We start from the raw sequence: 27181 nt of genomic DNA, 5'->3' as shown, positions 1-27181 counted from the left end.
CTTCTAGACTGCGATAGATTATCAATATCTTAAACAGACTGCGATAGATTATCATTATCTTAAACAGTTCTTCGTTCGGATTAGGCTTTCTTTAATCAGCTATATCAGAATGACAATCTTTGTTGGGAAAAGAGGCCGAGTGATTATAGTGTAAAGCTTGTAATCTAGTGGTCTGGGTTCAAGCTATCCACCCTGCTACTCATTGGATTTGTGTTTTGGTTTGTCCCGCTCGGTCTTTTTTGGTTCGCCTCCTACCAGGAGGATTTTTGCACAATGTTCATTTACAATGTTTGTTTCAATTAACCCTTTCACTTCCAAGATCTCATTAGTAATTCTGCATACTTACTCCTGTACGATTCTTATGATCTTAGTTCTGAGAATTTGTTTCCGGATCAACTAATAACCACTTAATTGATATTTCTCTTTATTCTCATAACTTGTCTACTTGAAATTGTATCGATATTGTAGGAGAAATTCTCTCTTGGTCACTTCATGGAAGTTAAAGGGTCGATTTGTTTTGATTAGTTTTGGTAATTTTAGTTCTCAATTTGTTTTAATTAGTTTTTCTTAATGACCGGTAATTTTGTCATACGGTTTGTAAGCAGCATTTTATCATATCCACTTTTTAATTCGCGCAATAGAAACATTAATCGTATCTTACGTATGAACCTGAGAACTATTCTTCTTTAGTTATTCTAATTATTTAGCGCTGTTCGGCCTCTCAGAAAGACACTCTCCTCACTGAATTTTTTTTGTTTTAGCTTAAATTCTGACTTCCCTAAATGCTGACAGTGATAAGAGTTTGTTAGTTATCAGTTCAAAGTAGATACTGCAAAGTTGAAAAAATTCCGCAAATTTAAATTTAGCCTAACTTTAGAAGTTTATCTCATGAACATTTCTTTGTATACTATCATTCTAAAGATCATTACTTCTTTTTTTTCTCGATACGATAAAACAAGTTGATTTTCTTCTTTGCAATACTACATATATTTTAGCGATTTAATTATATGAACAATACTTAATGTCTAATATTCAGAGTGCCCAGGTCCTTGTGATTGCCACATTTTGAAGGGAACATACAATCTGTTGCGTGTGAGCTGTACAGGAAAAGAATTGATGTCGTTTCCGTGGAAAATTCCCCTTACCACAGCGACGTTGTGAGTATTAACAAGAGATCAATTGTTGAGGTGCCATGTAAGTTGCAGACTAAACTGCAGATTACGAAGCAAATGAATGTCATTCTTCATCTTAACTGAGTGAGAGCGACTTCTAAATCAGTCTTACACTAGTCTTTGCGTGGTGCCGTCGACGTCAATGACTGGAAATTCTTCAATATTGAATTTTTTGATCGTGGGTTTTCTACGGGGGTCATTCCTAACTAGAACTACTGTTTCCCAAGTCTGTCGAGCCATGTAAAAGGAAAACTGTACTTGTAAACTCAAGGCTGGCTACACTAAAAAATATGCTAACGTCCATGCCAGTAGGTCACAAAACAAGAACAAAGCTAAACAATAAGGCAGTACTTCGTGACTTCGTGAAGGCAAAGTGGAATCGCAAAACGGACATATTTTGTTGAGTGTGAACAATAACGGCGGAGTATGCTTTATGTTTCTATTAGAAATACCGGTACTTAATGCATAGGAAGCCCTTAGAAATTGAAATATCAAGCAAATCATGAGAACTTCAAAAAACTTAGATATATATCAATATATTCAACTGTTTTAATTATATTCAGAACTATCTTAGGTGTTACATGACTGCTTAAATGTAGCCGTAAAAGTCAAACATAACTGTGAAAAAGTAGGTCTAACGGTATGAATACCATCTCACCGAGAAATGGCTGGAACAATAGTGCAATTTATCCATTTCTGGTGTACAACGGACGAATTTGAGTAAAACTGCTCGGTGCGTACATCTGGAAGAGTTTACTACTGAATGCCGCTTTTCTTAAATTGTTGTTTTGTTCTTATTAATATTGAAATATGCAACAAGGCCTTTGTGACATTTTCAAGTTACTGCATTCTGCTCTATGTCGTTTACTGCCAAGTTATTTCGAACAAGAAATGGTTTAAGATCATTGGTTCATAATCTATGCAATCATACACGTGGAAACTTGTCTACTTAATCACAGTTGAATCGTACTCCCATTTTTTTTCATCCTCATTGGTTTGATAACTTGATCTACACAGTACATTTAAACAATGGGCTATTGAAGCGAAAATATCGTGCGAAGGTGAAAAAAGAGTTTGGAAAGAAATAGAAGCGGTTTAGAATCTCTTGATAAAAGTATCTGTCATCAGTTTTTAAACCGTATGTATTTAACACAGTTGTATCGATTTTTTCTAACAGGGACCTGAGTAACAACCAGCTGAACGACTTGCCAAAAGACATTTTCATCAACAATACTCACCTGAGTTGGCTGTAAGCTAAATTAAACAGATCTATAATGTTTACATTTCACTTTAAAAGGTCAGCGATATCTTAACAGGGACTGACGATGATATTTCGATCATAAATAAAAGTATTCGTCACTAACCACGCTTTGCAAACCATGCGTATTCAACACAATAACGATTCTCATCTGGAATGGCTTTGTGCTAACATTCGTTTGCATATTCCATTGATTAATTAACAGCTTCGTTTATTCGCATTACAAACCGCTCCTATTCAAAACATATGAAGTAACATCTTAAGTGGGACTTGGGTTAGAATCAACTAAGAGATTGGCCACAGAAAGTTTCCAGGAGCAATAACCAACTTTGGTTGTCAAGTAAGACCTTTCCCTAATCTACTGGGCGGTGTTGTTTAAAGCTGGGTTAAGATAACCCAGGGTTAGTGTGTGTGAAATCTGATTTCAGATCCGAATTCTTTTTTTCTGGAATGTGATAATTGGATGCTCTGAAAGCGATATAGAAAATTATCTCAAGAGGCTTTTGAATAACGGAGCAAAAAAGAACCCAGATTAAAATGTAACCTTGAGTTAGCGCTTATCGGCAATCGAACGTGATATGAAAAATTTCTTGAGGTAGAGTTGAGTAAACAACCGGCTGCAAAGCTTTCTGTTAGGCATACCTTCAGCTCAATGAATTGGAGGCTGGAATCTAAAAAGGCAAAACATTATAATATTTTGAAAAAAGTTAGTTTTTGCAAAGAATTACGAATTTCTAAACCCTTAAGTTAATTGATATTGTTAATAATAACACACTTCGATTACTGATTCATCGATGTATTCCTTCCCAACCTGGCGTAAAACAAGGGGTCCATCTAACCTGGAGAAGGCATCAAAATGGTTGCAGATGTCAAAGAAAAGTTAGATAAATGGCTATACAGCAGGGCTTACTCAAAAGTTTTTATTTCTATTATTATTTTTTTTCTTGTATACATATTTTTAATTTTTTTAATAATACAACGATTTTATGATAGGAACTTGGGCCAAAACAAGCTTAAAAAGTTACCGCAAGACATTTTCAGTAACTATACCAAGCTGAAGGCACTGTAAGTTACCACCGCTCATTTATAACCTAAATCAGTGGAGGCTTAAAAAACGCTTTCCAATCTATTTTGTGTTTTCCAAAATAGCACATTTTTGGATAAATTAATGATTTTCCTCTGCAAGTTTTGGTAATCACTTAAAAATTATCAAATCTAGCGGACAAATTTTAAAATAAATTGAAAATTTACATTTTCCTCTGCAATATCAAGCGCGTCCGTAAGAAACTATGTGTTAAGGGACAATCATGAAAAGATGCAGAGGTAATCCGTCTAATCTGCTAACAGTCAGTCACTGAATGTTGCAGAAATTCTGCAACCTCTCATGCACTGTGTGTTGCAGAAATTCTGCAACCAATAGTCCACTGGATGTCGCAGAAATTCTGCTACCACTCACACACTGGATGTTGCAGAAATTCTGCGACCCTTTATACACTGGGTGTTGCAGAAATTCTGCGACGACTTATACTCTAAGTGTCGCAGAAATTCTGCAACCACTCATACATTGGGTGTCGCAGAAATTCTGTGACAACTCATACGCTGGGTGTTGCAGAAATTCTGCAACGACTCATTCACTGAGTGTCACAAAAATTCTGCAACCTCTCTTTCACAAGGTATTGCAGAATGTCACAGAATGTCACTGAATGTCCCAGAAACACTGTGACAACTCATACACTGGATGTTGCAGAAATTCTCCATCCTCTCATTCACCAGATGTTGCAGAAATTCACTCATGGATACAGGAATATAACAGTCTTTCTCTAGCCAGTCAATAACAGATGCCACAAATATTCTGTCAATTAACTTTCAACAGGAATTATGTACCTTAAATAGCACATGGCTTAATGCCACATGATAAAATGCGAATATTAAAAATGTTAAAAAAAAAGTAAGCAATACAACATACAATTTTAGTCATATCACTTTATTTTATGATCAGATACAAAAACTGACTGAAAAATATCATTAATTTATAAAATTGAAGTTTGTTATACAGCAAATAAGCAATCTACTCTATATAGTCACGATTTCAGTCCTTTGACCTATTTTAAAATATCTGTATCCGTGATGAATTGAGAGCAAATATATCATTTAAATCTTGCATTGTCTTGAAAAAGACTACAGGGAAATTAATGCTCAACCTTCTGATGAAAACTTTAAACCGTTCACTACTCAGAGGAAAGCTAAATTAACAGTATCACAGATTTTAATTAATATCTCCACCAATGTTTACAGTGGGTAATAATGCTACATGTGTATCTCAATAAGAGGGCAAAAATAAGCCTCTAGGAAAAACAATCCTCTCTCTCTGTCAGCTGCAACTGTTTCCGGACTAAGAAAAATCAAACCGTGCAATGTTGCCTAATAAGTCACAAACCAATGAAAGGGATAATGTACTGAAGACCCACTCTAAAAAGCCATTGTGAGGGCGCCTTTGGTTTTGGCCGGGTTCTGCATTGAAAACAACGACGGAATCCAAGAAATCTGAAATAATTCACTAATGTTTAATGCATCGTATCAATTTTCGCAACAACAAAATTGGCCTAAAATGTGCTTTTATCAAATGTTTGTGGGTTCTACATCTCCATCGAGGACTGAAAACATACAATTCATAAATAAGAGATCGACTTAGAGATGACGATTCAATAAGCGTTTGGTAAAATTGTATCTATATCGATGAGATCGCAAACTTGTGCCTGGAAAACAAAGTTTGACTCAGACCATTTATCGTTACCTAATCGCTCTATATTTATCGTTACCCAATCGCTCTGACGAAGGGCGAACGCTCGAAACGTCAGCCTTTAAACTCTTTGCAGTGGCCAATTTACGTTGTCAACTCAGTTGATAACACTAAATTACATTTATCGTTACGATACATTACGACTGAAGTTCGCGTTACCTGTCACACTTGCATACTTCTGACCTCTTGTCAACCTTGAAATTAGAAAAGTTATCGACACTGAATTGCTGCTTGTGATACTTTGTATTCAGGTGATTTTAACTTTACCTTCAATTTCTAATTGACTCTCTAAATCCGGAATTATTTCTCCATAAATGAAAGATCCTGCATTCAAAGAATTGTTTGAGTCATCGAAGTCAACCCACTGATCTTCATTGGGATGTCTTTCCTCTGGTGGTGATTCCCGAATCGTAAAAATTATCATGGCTCGTAGAAATGGGATATGTTTTCGGTGTCCTCGCCATCATCGGTTGAAATATTTTTGTTCGACGGATACAAATTAACTCAACTCAGAGTCTGACAAGAGCGCATAGCAAACAAAACTGACTAAAGCCCAATTCTACGATTTTTTGGGATATTACGAGCGGATGTCGGCGGTTTGTAAAACAATAGGTTGAAGGGACTTTTGTCCCTCGTTGGTGAAATTGCACAGTGCACAGCTTACGAGTTCTAATCGAAATACTAACCCTATACTCGCCAATTTGGTATATAATGCAAACGAATGGAGACTTCATATCTTTAACTAGGCCTACCGTGAGCGCTAAGCATGTGAAGGTCAGTATTCATTGGGCGAAATCGGTGCCTTTCAAAACCGCCGGTGTCGCGGCTCTTTAGTTTTATAATTAACCATAATTGAGTGCATGCCCAATGTGCCGCCAGTGTACTTATAGCCCGCCGGGACGATGAAAAATAGATCTGTTTCCTTAGTATGGTTATAAAAAAAAAACCCTCAAATTTCTGAGCTTAAGAAGGTTTAAGGTTTAGTGTGGACAAGGCCTTACAATTGCAAGGCATTTCGAACAGTTAACGAGCATGAGAAAGAATCAAAGAAGCTTTAAGTTGATTAGATTAGCACTCACGGGAAAATGTTATATTCTTAATTGATTTGAAGGTGTGAAAACCTCAGACAGAAATGTCGTTGTTTGCGACTCTCTCTTCGCCGCTCTTAATTGCGCCCTAAATTTTATTACAAGAGAGGCAATGATGAGAAGACACGAGTTCATGATTCATCGGTCCGTCGGCTTTGAAAATAGTTGGTCTTTGAACTAACTCACATCTCATTTGCGTCCATTAAATTCTTCATACGCCAGATGCCTCCGAAAGATAAGGGGAATGGGAGTATTGGAAGTATGGTGCATCAAAATAATACAATCAGGAGCTGCGTATCTTTACAGAACAGGAACAAGAGTTTACCTTTTCTCCAAAAATAATTGGTGCGGACTTTTTGCAAAAGTCATCACATTCCTTTGCTGGACCCTGTGGAGAATCACTTTCTGAGAGGAAACTTAAGGTATGAATAAACTGGTGCATCACTAAGGGTTTATACGTGACGCGTGATGAAGGCCAAAGTTATAATGCGACGCGTGAATTTTACTGAAAGGTTAACGTTATTCGTGAATTTACGAAATTGTATGAGGCCTGAAGTATACTTGAACCTGAATTTTTTGGTTTTTTTTTTCATAGCGTGAAAACCTCAAGATTTCCCTGAAACCATGAACATAAGAGGAGAGATTAGAAATTTTCTCTTTTATGTCCATGAAGCATGAACTGATTTTTTGAAAATTCGTCTTAGGCCTGCAATATCTTACTATCCCTCTCTTAGGACAAATTAGTTCCAACGAATTTACTGAAGGGATGCGTTTCAATTTGCTTCAATAAACCCACGGTTATACGAAAGGTTCAGTACGGCTAAACTTCAGTAAAACATTATCTGCGCGAAAGCCAAGCTAGTCTAGTTACACCAAGACCTGTTCAAATCATAGTCAAGATAGTGTTGATGAATTCATACATCCTGTTTTGAAATGTGCATGTGATGTAAATTCACTTTCTTTTAATTTTTCAGATCCATATGTACAGAAGGAGGCCTTACAAACCCCCGTAATTGTAGACAATTATGTGTGAGCAGTGAAAGACTAATTTTCTTGGATACTATTGGATCAACAGTACTGCATCGCCTTGTGAACAGAAGGAAGAGGAGTCAAAAATCTAAATCTTGCATCGTCAGTTGAAATCAAAATTATTGAACGGGTAACTTCGAGGAAAAACATTTATCTCATCAATTAATGACGATATCGTCACTCAGTGATGGTGATGTAAATTCAGCTTCAAGTGTCCTTGTCGAAAACGCACCAAAGACACGTTCCCTGATTAATCAACTCTTTTAATCGACGAATACAATCCAGGTATAACTAAAGCATCAACAACAACTCGACCGCGTGCAGGATTTCTCAACCATCTAGAAAAGAAACGTGATACCTCGGAGCACAAAGTACATTCTAGGAAATTGATTGATTGGAGACATTTCCGGTCATGACAAAAACAACAAAAGCGAAACTAAAAACGACTTAAGGCATTGTTCACGGTTCCCGACAGTCCTCATTCCAAGGTCATCTAATTTTAAATTTCTTTAAAAATGAACAGATCAATCTATTCTGCAACAGATGAGCTCTCCCTATGCCAAGACAGGATTACTTCCATCTTTTCTTTGATTAAACGAAATTTTAAAAAATTTGAAAACAAACTTTAAAAAGAATCTTAAATGTGTTAGGAGCTCATCCTGAATGTGTACAATAATTCAATTACACGATTTTTTTTTTTGCAGGGAAGAGAAAATTAATTTCCTTTCAACAACTTACCTTTTGGCATTTGATTAAAAGCCTGCATGATTTATGAATAGTTCTGTTTAATAAAGCGGGTATGGGCCTCTGTTAATAGCCTTTAGTTTCCAACCGTGGATTTATTTTCACAAGTTTATCCTATCATTCAAAAAACATCAGCATACACAGTATTGTTATTTCAACTATGATCACTGAAAAATAGAAGAAGCATAAATAGAAAACTGATCGAAATTGTTGGTATGCGTGGGCCCTCTACAATTTGTCTTTTTTGAGAATGGAAAAGCAACGACTCAGAATTTCTGCAGCTTTGACCTTGCAACACATAAAATTTCTTTAACTCAGGATGTCATTGCTTGCAGAATTTCTGCTGCTGCGGACGTCGTACCGTGCAGAATTTCTGCAGCCCTGGACGTCAAGGCGTGCAGAATTCCTGCAGCACTGGACGTCAAGGCGTGCAGAATTTCTGCAGCACTGGACGTCAAGGCGTGCAGAATTTCTGCAGCACTGGCGTCAAGGCGTGCAGAATTTCTGCAGCACTGGACGTCAAACCTTTTAGAATTTCTGCATCATTGGACGCCATACCATGCAGAATTTCTGCAGCACTGGACGTCAAGGCGTGCAGAATTTCTGCAGCACTGGACGTCAAACCTTGCAGAATTTCTGCATCATTGGACGCCATGCCATGCAGAATTTCAGCAGCACTGGACGTCAAGGCGTGCAGAATTTTTGCACGCTTGGGCCGTCAAACTTTGCAGAATTTCTGCATTACAGTTCTTGATACCATATCAAATAAAAATGAAAAAAAAAACCGCTTAAACATATTAAGGGTTAAAATCAAAGACTTTATCGTTCCATTCTTAAACGTGCAGAGCATTATGTGCACTTTGACCAGATTTAACAAGCAACGCAGTAAAAAAATAAATATTTGTACGAGTAAATTGTACCTACGTTTAACTTTCCGTTTAATTATACAAAATGTTGCTCTTTTGAAGCAACACATTTTCTTAATCCGTGAAAACTGAAGCGTTTTGCTTTTATCAAATAGGAGAAATTTCCGTGTTTTTTGCTTAAATAGTGCTGCTTTAAAGCCAACATTTCACTTTGTCTGGAAAAAGCACGATATTTTGCGGAATCGATATGAAATATATGTCTAAAAGGTCCATTTTTCACGGAAAATGCTATTTTGGAAAACACAAAATAGTTTGGAAAGCGTTTTATGTTATAAAACTTTGTATGGGAGTTTCCGCCCCTCTCTGTAACTCCGTAGATAACGATAATTTTTCGATGCTCTGCAGTGCGAGAGCCAGATAGCTTTCCCCAATTTTATTTAAATATATTCCATAGAACTTCTGCCAAATATTTGGACACCTTTTAAGCGCGGGAATTCCACTACGGAAAGCATCATTCACATGTTGCCTACTTTCTACAGTCTCAAAGGGCGAATCCGACACAAAGCTTTTTTTAAATAAATATTTTTTTCCTCGGGTGGCTGAATGTCATTCTTGGTCTAGTATATTAGACTATGAGCTGATCTTTGGGGAAAAATTCGAGTCGTGTCTAGGCCGACCATTTCTTAACGGTCTCCGGGTTTAACAAGACGTTCTTGACGCGGGTTCGCAGGACTTTAAAGTGGCTGGTCATTTAGAATTCTCGCTGGAAAGTTAGAGAGCGGAGCTAAAACTCTCGTAAAGGCTTATTTCTCACAGAGAACTTGGGCCACCTGTAACCGAATTTCACTCAGCGAGTATAGTCGTCAATTGTAACATTGACAAAAAACAATAAAACTTGATCAACAGGGAAGGGAAGATTTGTTGTTCGTTACATACATTATCAGAGAAAACACAATGTAAAGAAAGCAATGCTGGGGTGGCTCTACCTCAGACCCTCCTTTCTTGAATAGTCGCTTTACCAAGTCAACAACACTGGTTAATTTCGCCATTCACAAGTATTTCGGTGATAAGTTTCCAAAAGAACAGAGAAATGCCGCATGATGCATCTTTAAAAGAAAGCAATTTCCTGAAAAATTACACAGTCACGTGATATTGCAAAGCATCCATGGTTACCATGCGACAGTTCAAAACAGGGTCAGGTTAGACGAATAGAGTTGAAGGTGTTCTTTTCCCCGTTGTTCCATGTGGTAATGAGTGTAGGAAAGAGCATGGAAAAGTGATATTTTTAGCAAATCAATATTTCCTGAATATTTCATGTAGCGAAGAAAGACAAAAAGACCCAGTTACAACATCGTTTTTCGAAGCTCCCAAGATTTTGACACTTTCACCATTAGGAAGTCTCAATTAGTGTTGTCTCAAATTAAAGCTGTTCTATCTTCTCTGGGGCCTTCATACATCAAGCCTAAACGATGAGATCAGTTCTTGAAAGACATTAGTTTGATAACTTGTATATTTTAGGCTCTTGTATAGGGCACGAGAAGAAAAAAACATTTCTTTCGAGCATACTCATTCCTTTAACTTTGTTGCCGAATACCACACAATTTACACCACATTTACTTATTTTTGATAGGCTGTTGAACAACAACCAGTTGAACCAATTACCATCAGGCATTTTCAGTAACTATACCCAGATGGAGTTGCTGTAAGTTTGGAACCTTTTTTCATGTGTAAGGAACGCGTCTGATGCTTTTCGCACTTGTGGGAATAGCAGCAGCTCAGGGCAACAATTTGTCAGCTCCAATCAAAACTAGTCACGAGAGAGAAATGTTCTGGCTTCTTAAAAATTGAGGCCGGGGAGGGGGGGGGGGGAGTGAGTGGTGCGTGAGATGTACTCTTTGACGTTAGAGAATTTTATTTACTATTTTATTTACTCGCGCTACACTATTTTCCTTTAAAAAAAGTTTGTTTGTGCTGCCTCAGCTTAAATTAAAGCCGCCACGGAGTCGTCATAAAAATTTGCAGAAAAGTGTTTTGATTGCATAAACTTGGCAAAAACTAACAAGTGGAAATTGAAATCGCGGACAGCAAACGGAATTGCCATAAATGTTGAGCGCACATTTGCATTTGAAGGTTTTTTCCGTTGTCATGTAGATGAGATTGTCATAAGTATCTAAAGGAAAATACACTTTGTTTTTCGGTACAATTTTCTTAATAAAATGACCAGCCTAGCAATAGAATCTTTTTAGCTGTGTAGTCACGTAGTTTCTGATGGGTAAACAAGGATTTGAAATGGCTGCTCGTGTGTGCCCCAGACGACATTTTATGGACGAAATTCCTTCGTGTCTCGCCGAAATGTTCATATTCGCGGATAAATCAGCACTCTATAGACTGTGGTAATAAAAAATCGGCGGCAGTTGAGGTGGAGTATTTTTAAAACATTAATTGAGATTATTAAAAACAAACTTACGATCACACGATCTTTAAAGATCAAAAATACATTGCTTTGTTTTTGTTCTTTTTTTTGTTTGTTTCATTTGTTTTTGTTTGTTTGTTTGTTTTTTAATGCAAATATTTTTTTATTGGCGGTGTCGGAGCACAAATTTCTCATTACATTGGCACACTATACCGGCTGACTCATGAGCAGATCAAGCGCTGACGAAATTTGACAGCTCTGAATTTTTTAAGCGGATGCAAAAATCGAGAAAAACATTTGTCATGACACAATTTGTCCTTTAATTTTGTCAAGAGAATTCCGGTTTTGTCTGCTGGTGCATATAGGCCAGATAGGCACTTACGAATCAATTGTTAGTTAAACAATAGCTGTCACTCTCGAGAAATTGCAAATATTTTACTCATGTAATCGACAACAACTTTAATTCCGAAAAACTCGAAAACATCTCCAGTCAGTCTGGCTTTCTTTCACTGCCTCACATTTTCCCTCGTGCTCTTGGTGGCAACAAGTATTTTCACCGTATTTCCAATGATTCCTAAAGTGTTCGGATGTTTAGAACATACCAGCAACTGTTTTAATTTTTCATGTCGAGGCCAAAATGACCAGAATGAAACAAAAATACTTGTACTCGAGGATTTCGCTGGATAGCTGGTAGTACTTCATATGACTCGATACGTCGTCTCGGCATTCCAAAAGAGAAATCAGGTGCTTTCCATAAATCAGGTAAACATTTAAAGAGATTTAGAGTAACTAAGTTTGGTTTCGCGAGACAGGTCATATGACGAGGGAAAAATAGCACATTCACATCTCGTAATGCATCAAGCTGGGTTTGTTCAGTTGATTTTGATGGTCGCAGGGAAATGTCGATTTCGTCGCTGAAAACCATTGTGGTCCATTACAGCGTAACATCATTAATGATGGCAACAAATTTGCAGAAAGGAGGGCGAGTTCATCGCGTTCCATGTACCAAAACTCGGGAAAAACTGCAAGAACTCTTTCAGAGTGTATGCGTGTTGTCTTGTAAATATAAACACTGTTACGTATTTTAACTTGTTTTTGTGTCCTTTTAAGCAACGCGATATGTCTGTAATGACCAGAATGCCAAATTTTATTCTCTAATTTTGATCTTCTCCACACTGTGCGTGGTTCATGACCTGATATTTCAACGTAAGTTATCGAGAAGGCGCCTCCTCATCACCTTTTTTGATTTTGTAAGTCACGCGAGCGCGCGAGCGTTACGACTGATCACATTTACGCAACGTTTAAGGACAACCCGGCATCTATTCTCCATTCAGTTGTCATGAAACCTAAAATCCTCAACGTAGAAGATAAACGAACGAAGTTTGAACGGTCAAAAGGAGATCCTGGTCAATTCTCAGAATTTTCAAATATTCTTTGCCACAAGCGCAATTGAGAAAACACGTGAATTTACGTTTCCTTCAAGATGTTGGTGGATGGAAACTAGATATATATCCGCGGGTTTGAGGCAATCGATGATCTCATTGGTGTTAAACTATGCACTGATATGCTTTATTAGCCCGATTAACGCCTGCATTTGGACAATTTGTTCGTTCAAATTGGTGATATAGAAAAGAAGTTTCCATATTTTGTCTGTGAACCAACTGAACAAATCTTTTAACTTGTAGCAAGATTGAATTTCGTGAGCTATGTTATTGCAGTGCGCGCTGGACAAAATCTGTGAAATTTACACTTTTAATCGCTGTCCACAAGTGTGGTCTCTCCAAAAAAAACTTTTTTGGCTTGTGGCAACGCAAAAATAGAGAATTGGAGAACAACTATACTATTTTTGAAAAATGTTTTGTAAACCCTTTTCATGGGCAAACAATAAAAGAAAACTTTTTTCTGACGGGAAGTCGAGAGGACCGCTCTTAGCGAGAGGGGCAATCAACGCTGGAAAAAGTATATTGAATCAGCAATAGTTTTGTTGAGATTTTTTGCTTTCATAACCTTAGATATAATTGAAAAAGGTGTTTAAAAGAAATCGCGTAAATATAGCATACAATGAACAGGAAAGAAGCATTTTTTAACATAAACTTTTTTTTCTTCCGTTCTGACAACTCCATCTATGAAAAATCTTGTAATAAAAAAGTGTATATTTCAAGCCCTTATGTCAGAACATGAGAAAAGAGGTATGTCGTGATATTGCGTTACACGGTCACGCCACCGGGCCGATGAACATCTTTATATTTACAAGACTTAGGCGACAACGAATACTCACGTGGCGCCAGTCGAGTTCGCACAATAAACAACCCTTTTGAGTTCACAGAATCGTGACATGGTGTCAGAAGTGGGATCGGCTCACCCCTAAAGATGACAGAAGCAGCTGAAGCATCCATAGTTGTGCCACCAGCGCCGACTCAAGTTTTTATTCCCCCGTCAAATTTGCCCCCGCCGAAAGCGCTTATTTTTGACGACAATTTAGCCACCGCATGGAAATCGTGGAAAGCAGCGTGGCAGCGCTACGAAATCGCTACTGGTGTATATAAACAAGAGGGCATAGTTCGTGTGTCGACATTACTAAGCATTATAGGCGAGGATGGCGTCAGAGCCCACGATACCTTTATTTGGAACGAAGACGAAAACGCAGACGACATTTCACAAGTCCTGAAGAAGTTCGACGAATTCTGCATTCCTAGGACACAGGTCATATATGAACGCTATAGGTTCAACAACCGAAACCAGGAACCAGGCGAAAACATCTCGACGTATCTTACGGAGCTTCGAACTATCGCAAAAAACTGTGCACACGATACAATCACACCAGATGAAATTTTGCGTGACCGCCTCGTGCTAGGCATACGGGATGATCGCGTCCGCGAGAGACTTCTCCGTTTGAATGATTTATCTCTCCTACAAGCAGTTGACATTATTAAGTCGTCAGAACAGACCCAACAGCAAGTAAAGCTAATGGCTGGAGGAGACAGTGCAGTTCATGCGTTACGGAAGGTGGGATCGGCAAAAAAACCTGAAGAAGAACGACAACTTAAGTCACAAGCATTTAGAAGACCGTCTAAAGAATGTGGAAATTGCGGAATGGTGCATGGACGTCATTGTCCCGCGTATGGAAGAACATGTTTTAACTGTGGGAGTATGAATCATTTTGCGAATAAATGTCGCGCTAATCCCCGAGGAGTGAAAAGTAGAGTTTCGGCGGTCCACGAAGCCGTCGACATGGGAAACGACCCCTACTACATTGGTGCTACTACTAGTAAGAGCAAAGGCCAGGAAAAGTTGGCAGTGGTCAAACTCCACATTTATGGGCCAGATCCCAAGACAGAAGTCCAGTTTCAAATAGATACTGGGTCGCAGTGCGACATTCTCCCGGCCCAATTATACAAGCAAATCACTGGGGACACCCTCCTTCATCGCCTCAAACCATGCCAAAAGGAAATAGTCTCGTACACAGGGGATCGCCGCACAATTGCTGGTAAAGCTACCCTGCCTGTGTGGTCCCGTGGACAGCGGAGTTCAATGGAGTTTAACATCTTAGACGGAGACTATCAACCGATTTTATCATTGAACACCAGCCTCAATCTTGGCTTTGTGAGTTTGCATAATTGTGACGTCCTAGCATTACACGTCAAGTGTCCCAAAGCCTCCTTGCTCGAAGAGTATGAGGACGTATTCGACGGATTAGGGGCCCTACCGGGAACATACAAAATAGCCATAGACGAACAGGCGCAACCAGTGGTCCACGCACCGAGGCGAGTGCCAGTAGCCTTGCGTCCATGCATCAAAAACAAGCTGGACGAACTTGTTGATCGTAAAGTTATTATTCCAGTAACAGAACCGACGCAGTGGGTATCCAGCATGTTGGCCATAGTGAAGCCAAACAAAGTACGCATCTGTATTGACCCGAGAGATTTAAATCGTGCCATTCGGCGAGAGCATTACCAGTTGACGACTATCGATGAAGTGGCCTCCCGCTTAACAGGTGCCAAGAACTTTACTCTTTGTGACGCCAAGGATGGTTTCCACCAAATCCTCTTAGACGATGCTTCTAGTTTCCTGACAACGTTCAATACGCCTTTTGGGCGTTATAGATGGGCCCGCATGCCTTTTGGTATCTCAAGTGCGCCTGAAGTTTGGCAGCGACGCATGCATGAATTCGTAGAAAATTTAGAAGGAGTTGAAGTTATCGCTGACGACTTCCTCATCGCTGGATTTGGCGAAACTGACGCAGAGGTCAACTCGAGCCTTGAAAAGAACGAACGTGCGTTCTTCAAGAAATGCCGGGAGTGGAACCTCAAGCTCAACAAACTCAAGCTGAAAAGATCTCAAACCGAAGTGCGTTTCATGGGCCACCTCTTGACTCCTGATGGTCTAAAGGCAGACCCAGCCAAAGTTGAAGCTATTTTGGATATGCCACCGCCGACTGATGTGAAAGGCCTGAAGAGGTTTTTGGGGATGGTCAATTATCTGGCCAAATTCTTGCCACTCCTGTCCGACATGACAGAACCTTTGCGAAGGCTTGAGGACAAGGACGTCGAGTGGTGTTGGCTTGCACAGCATGAGAAAGCATTTACCACAGTCAAAGAATACTTGGCCAAGGCCCCGGTACTGAAATACTATGATGTTACTGAAGAAGTGACAATCCAATGCGATGCCAGCATAACGGGTCTAGGTGCAGTACTGATGCAAAAGGGTCAGCCCGTTGCCTTTGCCTCGCGAGCTCTGACCGACACCGAAACGCGTTACGCTTAAATCGAGAAAGAGCTCCTCGCCATAGTGTGGTCAACCGACAAGTTCAATCAATACATACTGGGACGCGAAGTTGTACACATCGAGTCTGACCACAAACCACTAAGGGCAGTTTTTACCAAGCCAATACACAACTCACCAAAGAGACTCCAGAGAATGCTGATGGCCCTTCAGAATTACTCCCTGGATGTGCAGTATAAAAAAGGGGAACTTATGTGGGTATCAGATGCACTGAGTCGAGCATACCGCAACACCACCGAAGCCTCCAAGCACGATACAAGTCTGATCTGTACACTTGCGGAGATAGATCATTCAGAAAACCTCTCGATTGCACCATACAGGCTCGCTGAATTCAGAAACGAGATTGCCAGGGACCCAGTGATGCAAAAGCTAATCGGAGCAATCAAGGATGAATGGCCAGTGTCAAGGAAGTCCTGTACCCCTGAGATGACGCCTTACTATGACAAACGAAGTGAGCTTATAGAAGACATGGGACTAGTATTCCTGGGGGAGCGATTGCTGGTACCCCCTTTCCTGAGAAAAGAAATGTTGAAGCAAATTCACCGATCACATATTGGAATCGAAAGGTGTTTACGTCGCGCTAGGGAGGTCCTCTATTGGCCCCTCATGAATTCGGAAGTAAAGGACTTTGTTTCCAAATGCTCAATCTGCCAGTCGTACCAGCCAGATCAGTGCCGCGAGGAATTGCAACCGTATCCGATCCCGTCGCGTCCCTGGTCGATGCTAGGTGCCGATTTTTTTGACCTTGGGCAACAACATTTCTTTGTCCTAGTCGACTACTGGAGTGGGTTCTTTGAAGTCCAGGAGGTTAAGGTGGCCACATCTGCTAGCGTGATAGCTGCGTGTAAAGTACAATTCGCCCGCCATGGAATACCAGACGTGCTTATTACCGACAACGGACCTCAGTTTACGTCATCGGTGTTCAGTGCATTCGTGAGAGAATGGCAGTTTGAACATAGAACTTCGAGCCCCCGTTACCCCCAGTCAAATGGCCGCGCCGAGAATGCCGTGAAGACCTGCAAGAACTTGATGACGAAAGCGAAAGCGGATGGGCAAGACCCGCTGTTAGCCCTTCTGGATTGGCGCAACACCCCAGCAGAGGGTCTAGGAACATCACCCGTACAGAGACTGATGGGACGCCGCACACGCACTTTCTTACCAACCCATGAAACGCTCCTGCGGCAGCCATCACACCAGGAAACAGCCACCAAATTAGCTGAGCGCAAGAAAAGACAAGCTCAACAATACAACAAAAAGTTTCACCCTTTAGAGGCACTAAAGTGTGGACAGGCCATCAGGATGCGGCTTCCCGGAAGGGAGGAATGGAGTCTGGGGACCTGCATGAAAGCCTTGGGGAACAGGTCTTATGAAGTTGAAGTTTGCGGCAGGCGATACTGACGCAACCGTCGGCAACTGCGCCTGACCCCGGAAACAGCACCACCTAGGAGTCTGGTAGAACTAACTCCGCCCGAGTCTACCCTCAAACCGGCGCCAAATCTGACAGAGCCAGGACCTCCTCCACCGGAGTTCTATGGCGAGACCGAAACAGAGAGAATGCCACCTGAAAATGAGATGGGAACTGAGCTTGAGCCACAAAGGATTGAAACTCGTCGATCAGAACGCAGACGTCGACCGCCTTTGTGGCATCAGGATTACCATATGAACTGAACATTGAATGATTGAGCCGCTACATAATTCTTGGGTTCTGTTTCTATCTTTTTATGATTTCAATGAAGAACAATGTTTTATCGATTTTATGTGATTTGAACAGTGATCGAAACCGAACATTAAGTATTAATTAACTTTTGAATATAAACTTTGTAAAAAGGGGAAGATGTCGTGATATTGCGTTACACGGTCACACCACCGGGCCGATGAACATCTTTATATTTACAAGACTTAGGCGACAACGAATACACACGTGGCGGCAGTCGAGTTCGCACAATAAACAACCCTTTTGAGTTCACAGAATCGTGACAAGGTAACAACTTTTTGTCGAGCATTCTTATTCTCTTTAATGCTGTCGTCGTATACCATGCAATTTGATAGGCGGTTGAACAACAACCAGTTCAAGAATTTACCATCAGGCATTTTCAGCAACAATAACCAGCTGAAGAGACTGTAAGTTTGGTTTCTTTTTCAATATTGGTGTAAGAGGAACGCATTGAACCCAATCTTCAAAGCAGACATTTGAATGCGTGGGTAATATCACATATTTTTTTTAAGGAAAATTCGTTCCCTAAATAGATTGTTAAAGAAAGATTTGTGAGGAAATTTGTAAAAGGAATCATTCAAGGATGGAATTTCCCCCTTTGACCTTCCCCCCATTCCTTAACCAGTCTGGTTATCAAGTCAAGAATATTCTATGCAGCTCATTGTTCAGGTCTGCATGTGTTTCAGTTTTCTTCTGATTATTCTCCTTTGCACGAGGAGTTGACAAAAAAAAAAACAAAACAAAACAAAACAATAATCAGCGAGAACCCAGTATGGATGAGCCAGTCAAAATACTTGAAGAGTAACAACTGAGAAGGAGACTTTAAAAATGTGGCAGGCACCCTTAAGCGTCTATATAAAAGAAAATGAAAGTAGCCTCTCGCAAAAACCTTCGAACAGCAACTTCCTCTAATCCCGTTGTGAAAGACTTTGCATCGTCCATTTTTTCTCAACATATTAAAGTTTATAACTTAAACAAGCCTTAAAAACAAACAAACAAACAAGAAATAATAATAATAATCTTAAATGTGAAGTGCCTGGAGTGCCTAATCCCGTTGTGAAAGACTTTGCATCGTCCATTTTTTCCCAACATATTAAAGTTTATAACTTAAACAAGCCTTAAAAACAAACAAACAAACAAGAAATAATAATAATAATCTTAATTGTAAAGTGCCTGGAGCTCTTAAGAACAAAAATAATTTTTGATAAGATGTGGTCTACACTACATGTCAGTTTGAATCGTAAGGCCTTATGTATTACAACAATGGGAACGATGTGAACATAAAACAGAATATGAAAGTGACCTCAAACAAAAAATTTTTAACGAAACCTTTCTCTAATCCCGTTGTGAACTAACTTACTTCGGTGTTTATTTCCACAAACTTAAGTTTATAACTTAAACAAACCTAAACATGAAACTTGAAAAAAGGAAACAAAACCCTCGGTTAAAACCCAAAGCAAATCCACGACCGAAAAGGCACAAAACTTGTCTGATAATAAATGATATGCAGTCCTGAGCGTGACAGTGTCGTGGTTCACCTAACCTTCAATGATTTGCGAAGCTAGAATGTGTTTTTCCCACTTTGTTTTAGCCATACCCTACTCCCGAAACGTACTTGTAGTATATACGAAAAGCTAAATGTAACGTTCGGTACTCCTGTCTAACTCCATCGCGGGGAATTATGATTTTCATAAGTCTCGTTATCATTGTGGTAGTTGTTTTATAAGGGTCGTAATAATATATCACATCCGACAAACTTTGTAGCCTCATGCAATGCACGTATGTAGCGACGAACGAAATTATGAATCACGTCGCTACCGTCACACCGCCAATGAATTGTTAAACCGTTTGTATTTTTGAACGCAGCGCTGGTGGTTATTATTACACGTTATTGTTCGCCTTGTCATCACATCATTTTTTAAATGTAGGGTCTCGGAAACGTCATTTCCTGCGTTTTTTTTTTTTTTTTGGCAATTTAGGCAAATTAATAAAATGCACTTGATGGCGGTTTAGTTTCCCCACCTCTAGTATTATTGGTAAGGCACAATTCTACGGCTGGCTGCGGAAACCAGTACATACATTTGTACACCGATATCATTGCAGCTATGTGGCACCGTTCGAAAAGGCCACCTCTAGGCATGTTTAAAAACCAAATTTCCCGTATGGAAACCCAGACAGGGCCGCACATCAGCCAGTCATAACACAAGAAAATTGTCCTCACACTTCTCTGCCAACGTCTGTCTATTCCACACATTCTTAATTAACAGTTTAATATTTTTCCCTTTCAAACTTTCTTTGATATCTTTAAATTAACGACCCTACCCCCCACCCTAAAACAAATAAACGTCGCCTGGCTCATTTAGTGGTCTACACTTCATATGAGTTCGAGTGATAAAGCCTTATGTATTATAGCAATGGGTGATTGGAGGATACAGAAGGAGTAGAAATGAATTTTAAAGTGTTCAGTTGTTTTCAGTGCTTTGAATAAAAAAACAAACCCTAAGTCATTTTGTTCTACAGTATACGTATAGCTCGTTTTCTAATCGCAGACTAACAAGTAAGCATCGCTTTATTGACGCTAATAGCCTGTTTGCAAGCATTTTGTGTGTTTCCTAACCTTTCTTAATTGGTGTAACTTACTAAACACCACTTTTAAAGGTTTTTTTGGACAAAAACTTTCTTCTGAATTCTGTTGTGAACTTTGCCCAGGGATAGCTAAGCATTGCTTTGACGTCGTATATAAACCACTTGGGATATTTAGAGAACGCGAAAACAATTTATAAGCAATAACATGCCAATGAAGAATTCTTCATGATAGTCTGTAAGGAAATCTTTTAAAGTTAGCAAGCCTAGAAAGCAGCTTTACTTGCGGAACTTTCTTATTTTGAAAAATAAATTCAGTTGTAGGATTTTAACAGGTGGAGTTTATTTTCATTGTGAGGGTTTAACTTTCAATTCTTTAATAACATTACTAGACCACATCACGTCGGAAGGCGGAGAATTCGAAAGACAACAACATCGAGCCGTGTGTCGTGTGTACTGATTCAAACGTTGTCCAGCTATTTTGTTTACTCGCAATACACAATTTTCTCTTTAACAATATTTGTTTAAGTTGTCTCAGCTTGAATTAAAATTGCCATGGAGTCGTTGTTTACAGTGTTTAGAATGCATAAACTTGGCAAAAACTATCAAGTGAAAGTTGAAATCGCGGACAGCAAACAGAATTGCCGTAAATCTTGAGTGCACATCTACTTTCGAAGGGTTTTTTTCCCCATATAATCATGTAGACAAGATTCTCAGAAATATCTAAAGGAAAATGCATTTAGTTTGCCCGTGCAATTTCTTGAAGCAGTACATACAAGTTTTTCCATGATCTTGGCGAGTACTTTGGAGAGCTTTAGTGGAGAGTTTCTGAGGGTCTTTCACTTTAAAACGTCTAAAACGGAGCAACCCTGTAGTAAAACTGAATTTTGAATTTAAAAAAAAGATCATATTTTTAGAAAAGTTAATTTTTTGTAGTTTTTTTTGGCGTTCAAAGTGTTCTCGTTTCTTCCAAATCAAAAGCTTTTAGCAAATTAAAATTTAGGAGTTCGCCAGCAGTAGCGCCATTTGACAGCAGGACGGGAAGACGTTTCACTTTTATTTGATTTTAAAAGGAAGTAACAGTAGATTTTTGATTAATCAGAACGTGCGTTGTGTCTAAGTTATGTTATGACATAGCGTATTGGGCATTCTGACTCTGCTACCAATGCTTTATTGAATCATGAAAAATACTCGCTCACAATATATGACTATTTGACAAAGGTGACAAAAGTCACGAAGATGCAAAAAAACTAAGCAGAGCGACAATCACCAATAAAGACTTGTAGGTAATAAAGTGTTCTCAATAAATAATAGTTGTGTTTATTCAGTCTCTTCAACACTTGTCTTTAGGTTGACACAAAATAATTCCACGCTAAATACTTCACTTCGTTGACCAATCAGAATGCGAGATTTTATTCAATTATACGATTCAAAGACTGAATAGAGGTTTCAAAGTCATCTGACCCGACTCGCTTTGTGTACTGAAGAATTTTGCCTGCTACAGTTCGCGATACATTGACAAATGTGTACATAGTTTATGTCACTTCATTCATGACCAATAGGGAAACCAAACTCGATAGGTATCCAGTTTGATCAAAACGAATGCTGCTTTATCAGCCTGAGAATAAACCTACATTTTCTCGTTCATAAAAGCATTCTTAACGCATTGGTGGAAGTTAAATAGGAATTGGTCTTAAAACTGGATGATAAACGGTTATAAACAAAAAACGAGTGTTTTTTTTTTTAAAATTTCTTTTCTCGCTCCCCCTCTCAGATAGATCCCTCTCTTGCCCCCTGTTCTCCCGGGCTCCCTCCCCCCTGTCCCCCTGTTTCACCTGTCTCCCTCCACCAAGACCAAAACCTAAGTAAAAACTGACGACCTTATAGATAAAGGTCTTACCTCAGTGGGCTTTTGGCACCGTTCGATGAGGCCACCTCTGCACATGTTCAGGAATAAAATTATCCCTATGGAAACTCAGATTGTGCCGTGTCTCAAACGTTCGTAACACCAGAAAACGTTACCCATTCTTCTCTTCTAAAGTCTGTCTATTCCAGACATTCTCTATTATTAGTTCAATATTTTTCCCTTTCAAACTTCTTTTGATATCTTTACCTACCCTACTCCCCACCCTAAAACAAATCAATGTCGCCTAGCTTATGATGTGGTCTACACTACATATCAGTTTGTATCTTAAAGCCTTATGTAATACTGACAACAATAAGTGATTGGAGGAGATGTAGGACGAAGAGAGGAATTTGAAAGTGTTCAATTGCTTTCAATGCTTCGATTAAAAGTCTCAAAGTCCTTCTGTTCTACAGTATAGCTTGTTTACTTATCGCAGATCAGTCATTCTGTTCTTAAAAATAGATCATTGTCTTGCCCTAGACTCAAATATGGAAAATCGAAAAGAAAGCATCGGTTCCTTGTTATAGGTTTGTTTGCAGGCATTTATTGTGGATCCTGGCCTTCTTTAATACGTAGAATGTAATTAACACCACTTTTTCATGATTTCTTGCTAGATGGTTAGACAACAACCACTTGAAGGAATTATCACCAGACATTTTTGATAAAAACGTCTTGTTGCGGAACCTGTAAGTTTATACCCTGCTTCAATATTTATGCTAAAGGTTTAAGCCCAAATCTACGCAAAAACCAAGCTAAGAAAAAATACAGTCACCAACAAAGACTAGTGCGTAATAACGTGTTCCCAATTCGTAATAATTGTGCCCATTCAGTCTCTAAGGAAAGATAAGGAATGAAAATTACATCGCAACAGATTGGTAGGGGTACCAATTGTTCGAGTTTAAGTCTTTCCTCTTTAGAAATTCTTCATAGCTAACAACTATTCAGCCAAGTGGAGGTAGCCAGTGGTTGATATTTACCAAGCTGCAAAACGGCGATTTAAATATCCACCACTAGCCACCAATACTGATGTGAGTAGTTGTTTCCATGTATAATAAAACAATGGGATAATACAGCACAAAATGCTTTTTTAACTTATTCATTCCCGCGACTATTATAATGCTTTCGGGCGCAAAGGTTACATAACCTTAAATGTGAATATACACAAAAAAGTTGTTTGAATCAAATCGCGTAAAAAATAATATACATGAATGTAAAAGAAGCATTATTTAACACAAACTTTTTCTTTATTCCGTTTTGACAAATCCATGTCCGGAAAATAATGTAATATTAATCAACTGTATATTTTAGGCCCTTATATCAGAGCAGGAGAAAAGAAGTAACAAATTTTTTTCGAGCCTCTTTTTCTCTGAACTTTGTTGTCGTAAACCATGCAATTGAAAATATATATTAACTTATTTTTGATAGGCGGTTGAACAACAACCACCTGAGGAATTTACCATCTGGCATTTTCAGTAACAATACCAAGCTGAAAGGGCTGTAAGTTTGGAGTCTTTCTTAATATTGGTGTAAGGGGAACGCACAGAATCCAACCTTGAAAGTAGGCATTTTAATGCGGGGGTGCTATCGCATCTTATGGGTTATATCCTAATAAAGCAGCATTAACACTTGGACTGAAAATGTCCTTGGAGACATGCATTGGTTTCGGAAAATTCGTTCCGTGATAGATTATACACAAAGAAAAAAGAATTGTAAACAAATTTGTTAAAGGAATCATTCGAGGATGAAATTTCCCCCTTAGACCCTTCCCTCTTTCTTAACTACTCAACATATCAAGTAAAGAATATTCTATGCGGTTCAAAGTTCAGGTCTGTGTTTCAGTTCTCTTCTGATTATTCTCATTTGCACGAAGAGATGACAAAAAAAATTAAAAACAGTCAGCCTAGTGACAACTGTACCCTTGTTCAATTTAACCGAGCCCAGTTTGAATGAGCCAGTCAAAACACTCGAAGTGCAACAACTAAGAATAAGAATTAAAAAAATGTGTCATGCACCCTTAATTTCTCTTCAAGTGTCTATGAAACAATATTACGGTATGCCTTAAATTTACAAACTTTGCTAATCTGAAGAAAATGATTGATAGGCCAGAAGGGGGTATCAATCCCATTAACCAGCCCCTCCTAATTCGAGAGCCAACTTTCAAGCGTCTCCGAATCATCTTACCACGAGCTCAGTGGACTTACAAAATACTTCTGGTAAACACCTCTATACAGGGCGAAAAATTGTAAAGATTTTAACCGCTACCGGTTATATTTCTAATAAAGTGGATATAGGCGTGATACGGGCAACATAAAACCTGTGAAAAAACCTCACTTCTTGAAAAATTATATTCCATACTGGGATATATCTAGAACAGATCACAAAACTTAATTGTGCTTAATTGCGGTCGTGCTCGATAAGGTGCATTTGAACTAAACCAACGGAACCCAGAAATTTTTTAGCGATCATGGAATAAAAATCCTAATAATGATTTGTCATAGAGAATAAAACCAGGTAATGGACAGGGCTTTTCTCCCTGCTGATATCCATTATTTTCGAGCGCCTAAATTAGGTTTGTTGCCATTATGTCCTTTTTCCAAGCCTTTTGGAGGAATTTTTTTTTAATTTGTGAGGGGTGGCAGGAATTTTTTGTGGAAGAGAAGTGTTTACAACATTGAACCAGAGAAACTGTTTGTTTTTTTTTAAAGAGATTTGATGAGGAAAGTTTTTTGTGTGAAAAATTGTAAGATATAATATAAAAAACGGATAAGAAAGTAGCCTCAAACAAAAACTTTTGAACAAAAAACTTTCTCTGAATCCCAGTGTGAAAGACTTTGCATTGGCAATGTTTTTTTATATAAATTAAAGTTTATTACTTAAATAAGCTTTCAAAAAAAGAAAAAAGATGGTAATAGTAACTGTAATATGTTGACAGAAAAAAAGAAAAGAAGAAAGAAAAAAAATATCAACCCAGTGACACCTGTAGCTTAGTCAAAAAGCGAAAACCAGTTTGAATAAGCCATTCAAAATGCTTGAAGTGTAACAACTGGGAAGGAGAATTTTAAAATGTGGCAGGCACCCTTAAGCGTCTATCCCGTTGTGAACGATTCTGCATCGTCCATTTATCTCCAACCCAACAAATTAAATCTATTAATTAAAAAGCCTTAAAAAGAAACAAACAGAAAGTAATAATAATAATAACTTTAGATATAGATATAAAAAGTTGTTTAAAACAAATCGCGTAAATATAGCATACAATGACATGAAAGAAGCATCATTTAACACAAACCTTTTTTTTAATCCGTTCTGATAACTCCACTGCACGAAGAGTTGAAAACTTTTTAACAACAACTTTCTCTAATCACGTTGTGAACGACTTTGCATCGTCCATTTATTTCTAAAAACAGGTATTAATAACAATAATCTTAAATTTAAAGTGTTCTGGAAATAAATAGCAAATAAAAACACATTATCTTGAGAAAGTTATAAATAAAAGGGGTTCTTTGAAATAAATAGTAATAGGAAAGGTTTCAGTTCTGGTCATTCTGGTCAATATTGACTTTTCATAGCCTACTTCCAAATCTGAGGGAACGCGCTGAGGGAATTAAAATAACATAGATATGTGATAATGCAAGAAAGAGAATAAAAATAAAAATAAAGAAAAAGGAGAAAACATAGGAACCTGTGTTGCAGTGTGCAGATATCTTTCAAGTCAGACCTACACACCTTGGCCCGACACCACGCAAAAAAACTAGAAAGGGTGCTGTATACCAACTGGTCCGCATGTGCACGCAGGAAAGGCCAGGACAATCAGTGAAAATAACAGCAAATGCAGACGATATTTGCAGTAGAAAACAGGCAAATGAAATAACAGAAGGATTAGGAACTTTTTAGAAGTGCTTTCTAGTAAAAAAAGACAAAAAATTTTTACTTCTCATGAAAGGTCACGCAGTCACGCTACAAATACTATTTCTGCGTGGAATTTTTTGATGATGGAAAGTGGAAAAATATTTTCCAGTCTTATTTTCTGGAAACATGGCGCAATTAAGGAATTTTATGGGGCTACTGATATTTCCTTTCCAACGAGGGGGCTGATTTTCCCGTCATCCGCGGTCTAAAAAAACGAAGCTGTTATACACATGAACTTGGACGTCAACAAGCACGCGACATGTGACTAAAATCTCCTTTCCTGTTACAGTTTCCTTATTGTGAACTGTGCAATAATGATAATAATTAATCAAATTACAGACTTACGAATGTTTTGTTCTGTACAAGAGCCTTAGTTGCTGATTTTAGCAAATCTCCAAAGTAATAAACGACATAAGAAAAAAAAACGCTACGATTCTCCCATCGATTTTTCGCTTACATGCATCTCTCTAAATGTGAAATTTTCCATTCCTACGGAAAATCTCGAAAGTTTTTTTCCATTTTTTAGCTTTCTTTGATCAATCATCTTGTATGAAGAGCTAAAAAATGTAGGTTTATTTGGTCAAGTGACCGGCTAGAGCCAGAATTGCGTGACAGGTATAGTTGAGAGAGACTTGTCACAGTCGCAGATTTTAAAAGGTATCCAAGAGAAAAATGCGGTAGTTCCCAAATATTTTTTTGGTTTTCAGAGATGAGATGATGGATTATAAAAGGAAATTAAGATTAGTGTTACAGCTTTCTGGCAAGGGGAGATATTTGACCTCAAAGTTGTCAAATATTTGGATGAATCGAAACGTCTAAAAACGCAGTCGTTTATTTGCCTCTGTTGATTGACAAGACTTATATTAAATTGACTGATACTTCCGTCACACATCAACTAAGGATGTAATAATAAGTGTGCA

The 27181-nt window shown here is 38.5% G+C and overlaps 1 protein-coding gene across 1 annotated transcript; it reads left to right on the top strand.

Annotated features, from left to right (window-relative positions):
• The first annotated feature begins 570 nt into the window (after nucleotides 1–570).
• Nucleotides 571–24458, top strand: LOC149052336 (uncharacterized). The gene is made up of 7 exons (XM_089180753.1): nucleotides 571–577; nucleotides 1037–1157; nucleotides 2350–2421; nucleotides 3424–3495; nucleotides 10588–10659; nucleotides 22970–23041; nucleotides 23781–24458. Exons 1-7 carry the CDS (start codon nucleotides 571–573, stop codon nucleotides 23854–23856), a joined length of 492 nt encoding a protein of 163 aa, XP_089036879.1. The 3' UTR covers nucleotides 23857–24458.
• The last annotated feature ends 2723 nt before the right edge of the window (nucleotides 24459–27181 follow it).

The sequence above is a fragment of the Pocillopora damicornis genome, chromosome 1 (assembly GCF_964200805.1).
Source record: "Pocillopora damicornis chromosome 1, jaPocDami1.2, whole genome shotgun sequence".
NCBI lineage: Eukaryota > Metazoa > Cnidaria > Anthozoa > Scleractinia > Pocilloporidae > Pocillopora > Pocillopora damicornis.
Note: the sequence above shows the minus strand (reverse complement) of the source record. Positions and strands in the feature narration are given on the sequence as shown.

Coding starts and splice junctions, on each gene's coding strand:
- LOC149052336 (XM_089180753.1), top strand. Junction 2,422..3,423: donor AATACTCACCTGAGTTGGCT/GTAAGCTAAATT, acceptor ATTTTATGATAG/GAACTTGGGCCAAAACAAGC. Junction 3,496..10,587: donor TATACCAAGCTGAAGGCACT/GTAAGTTACCAC, acceptor TATTTTTGATAG/GCTGTTGAACAACAACCAGT.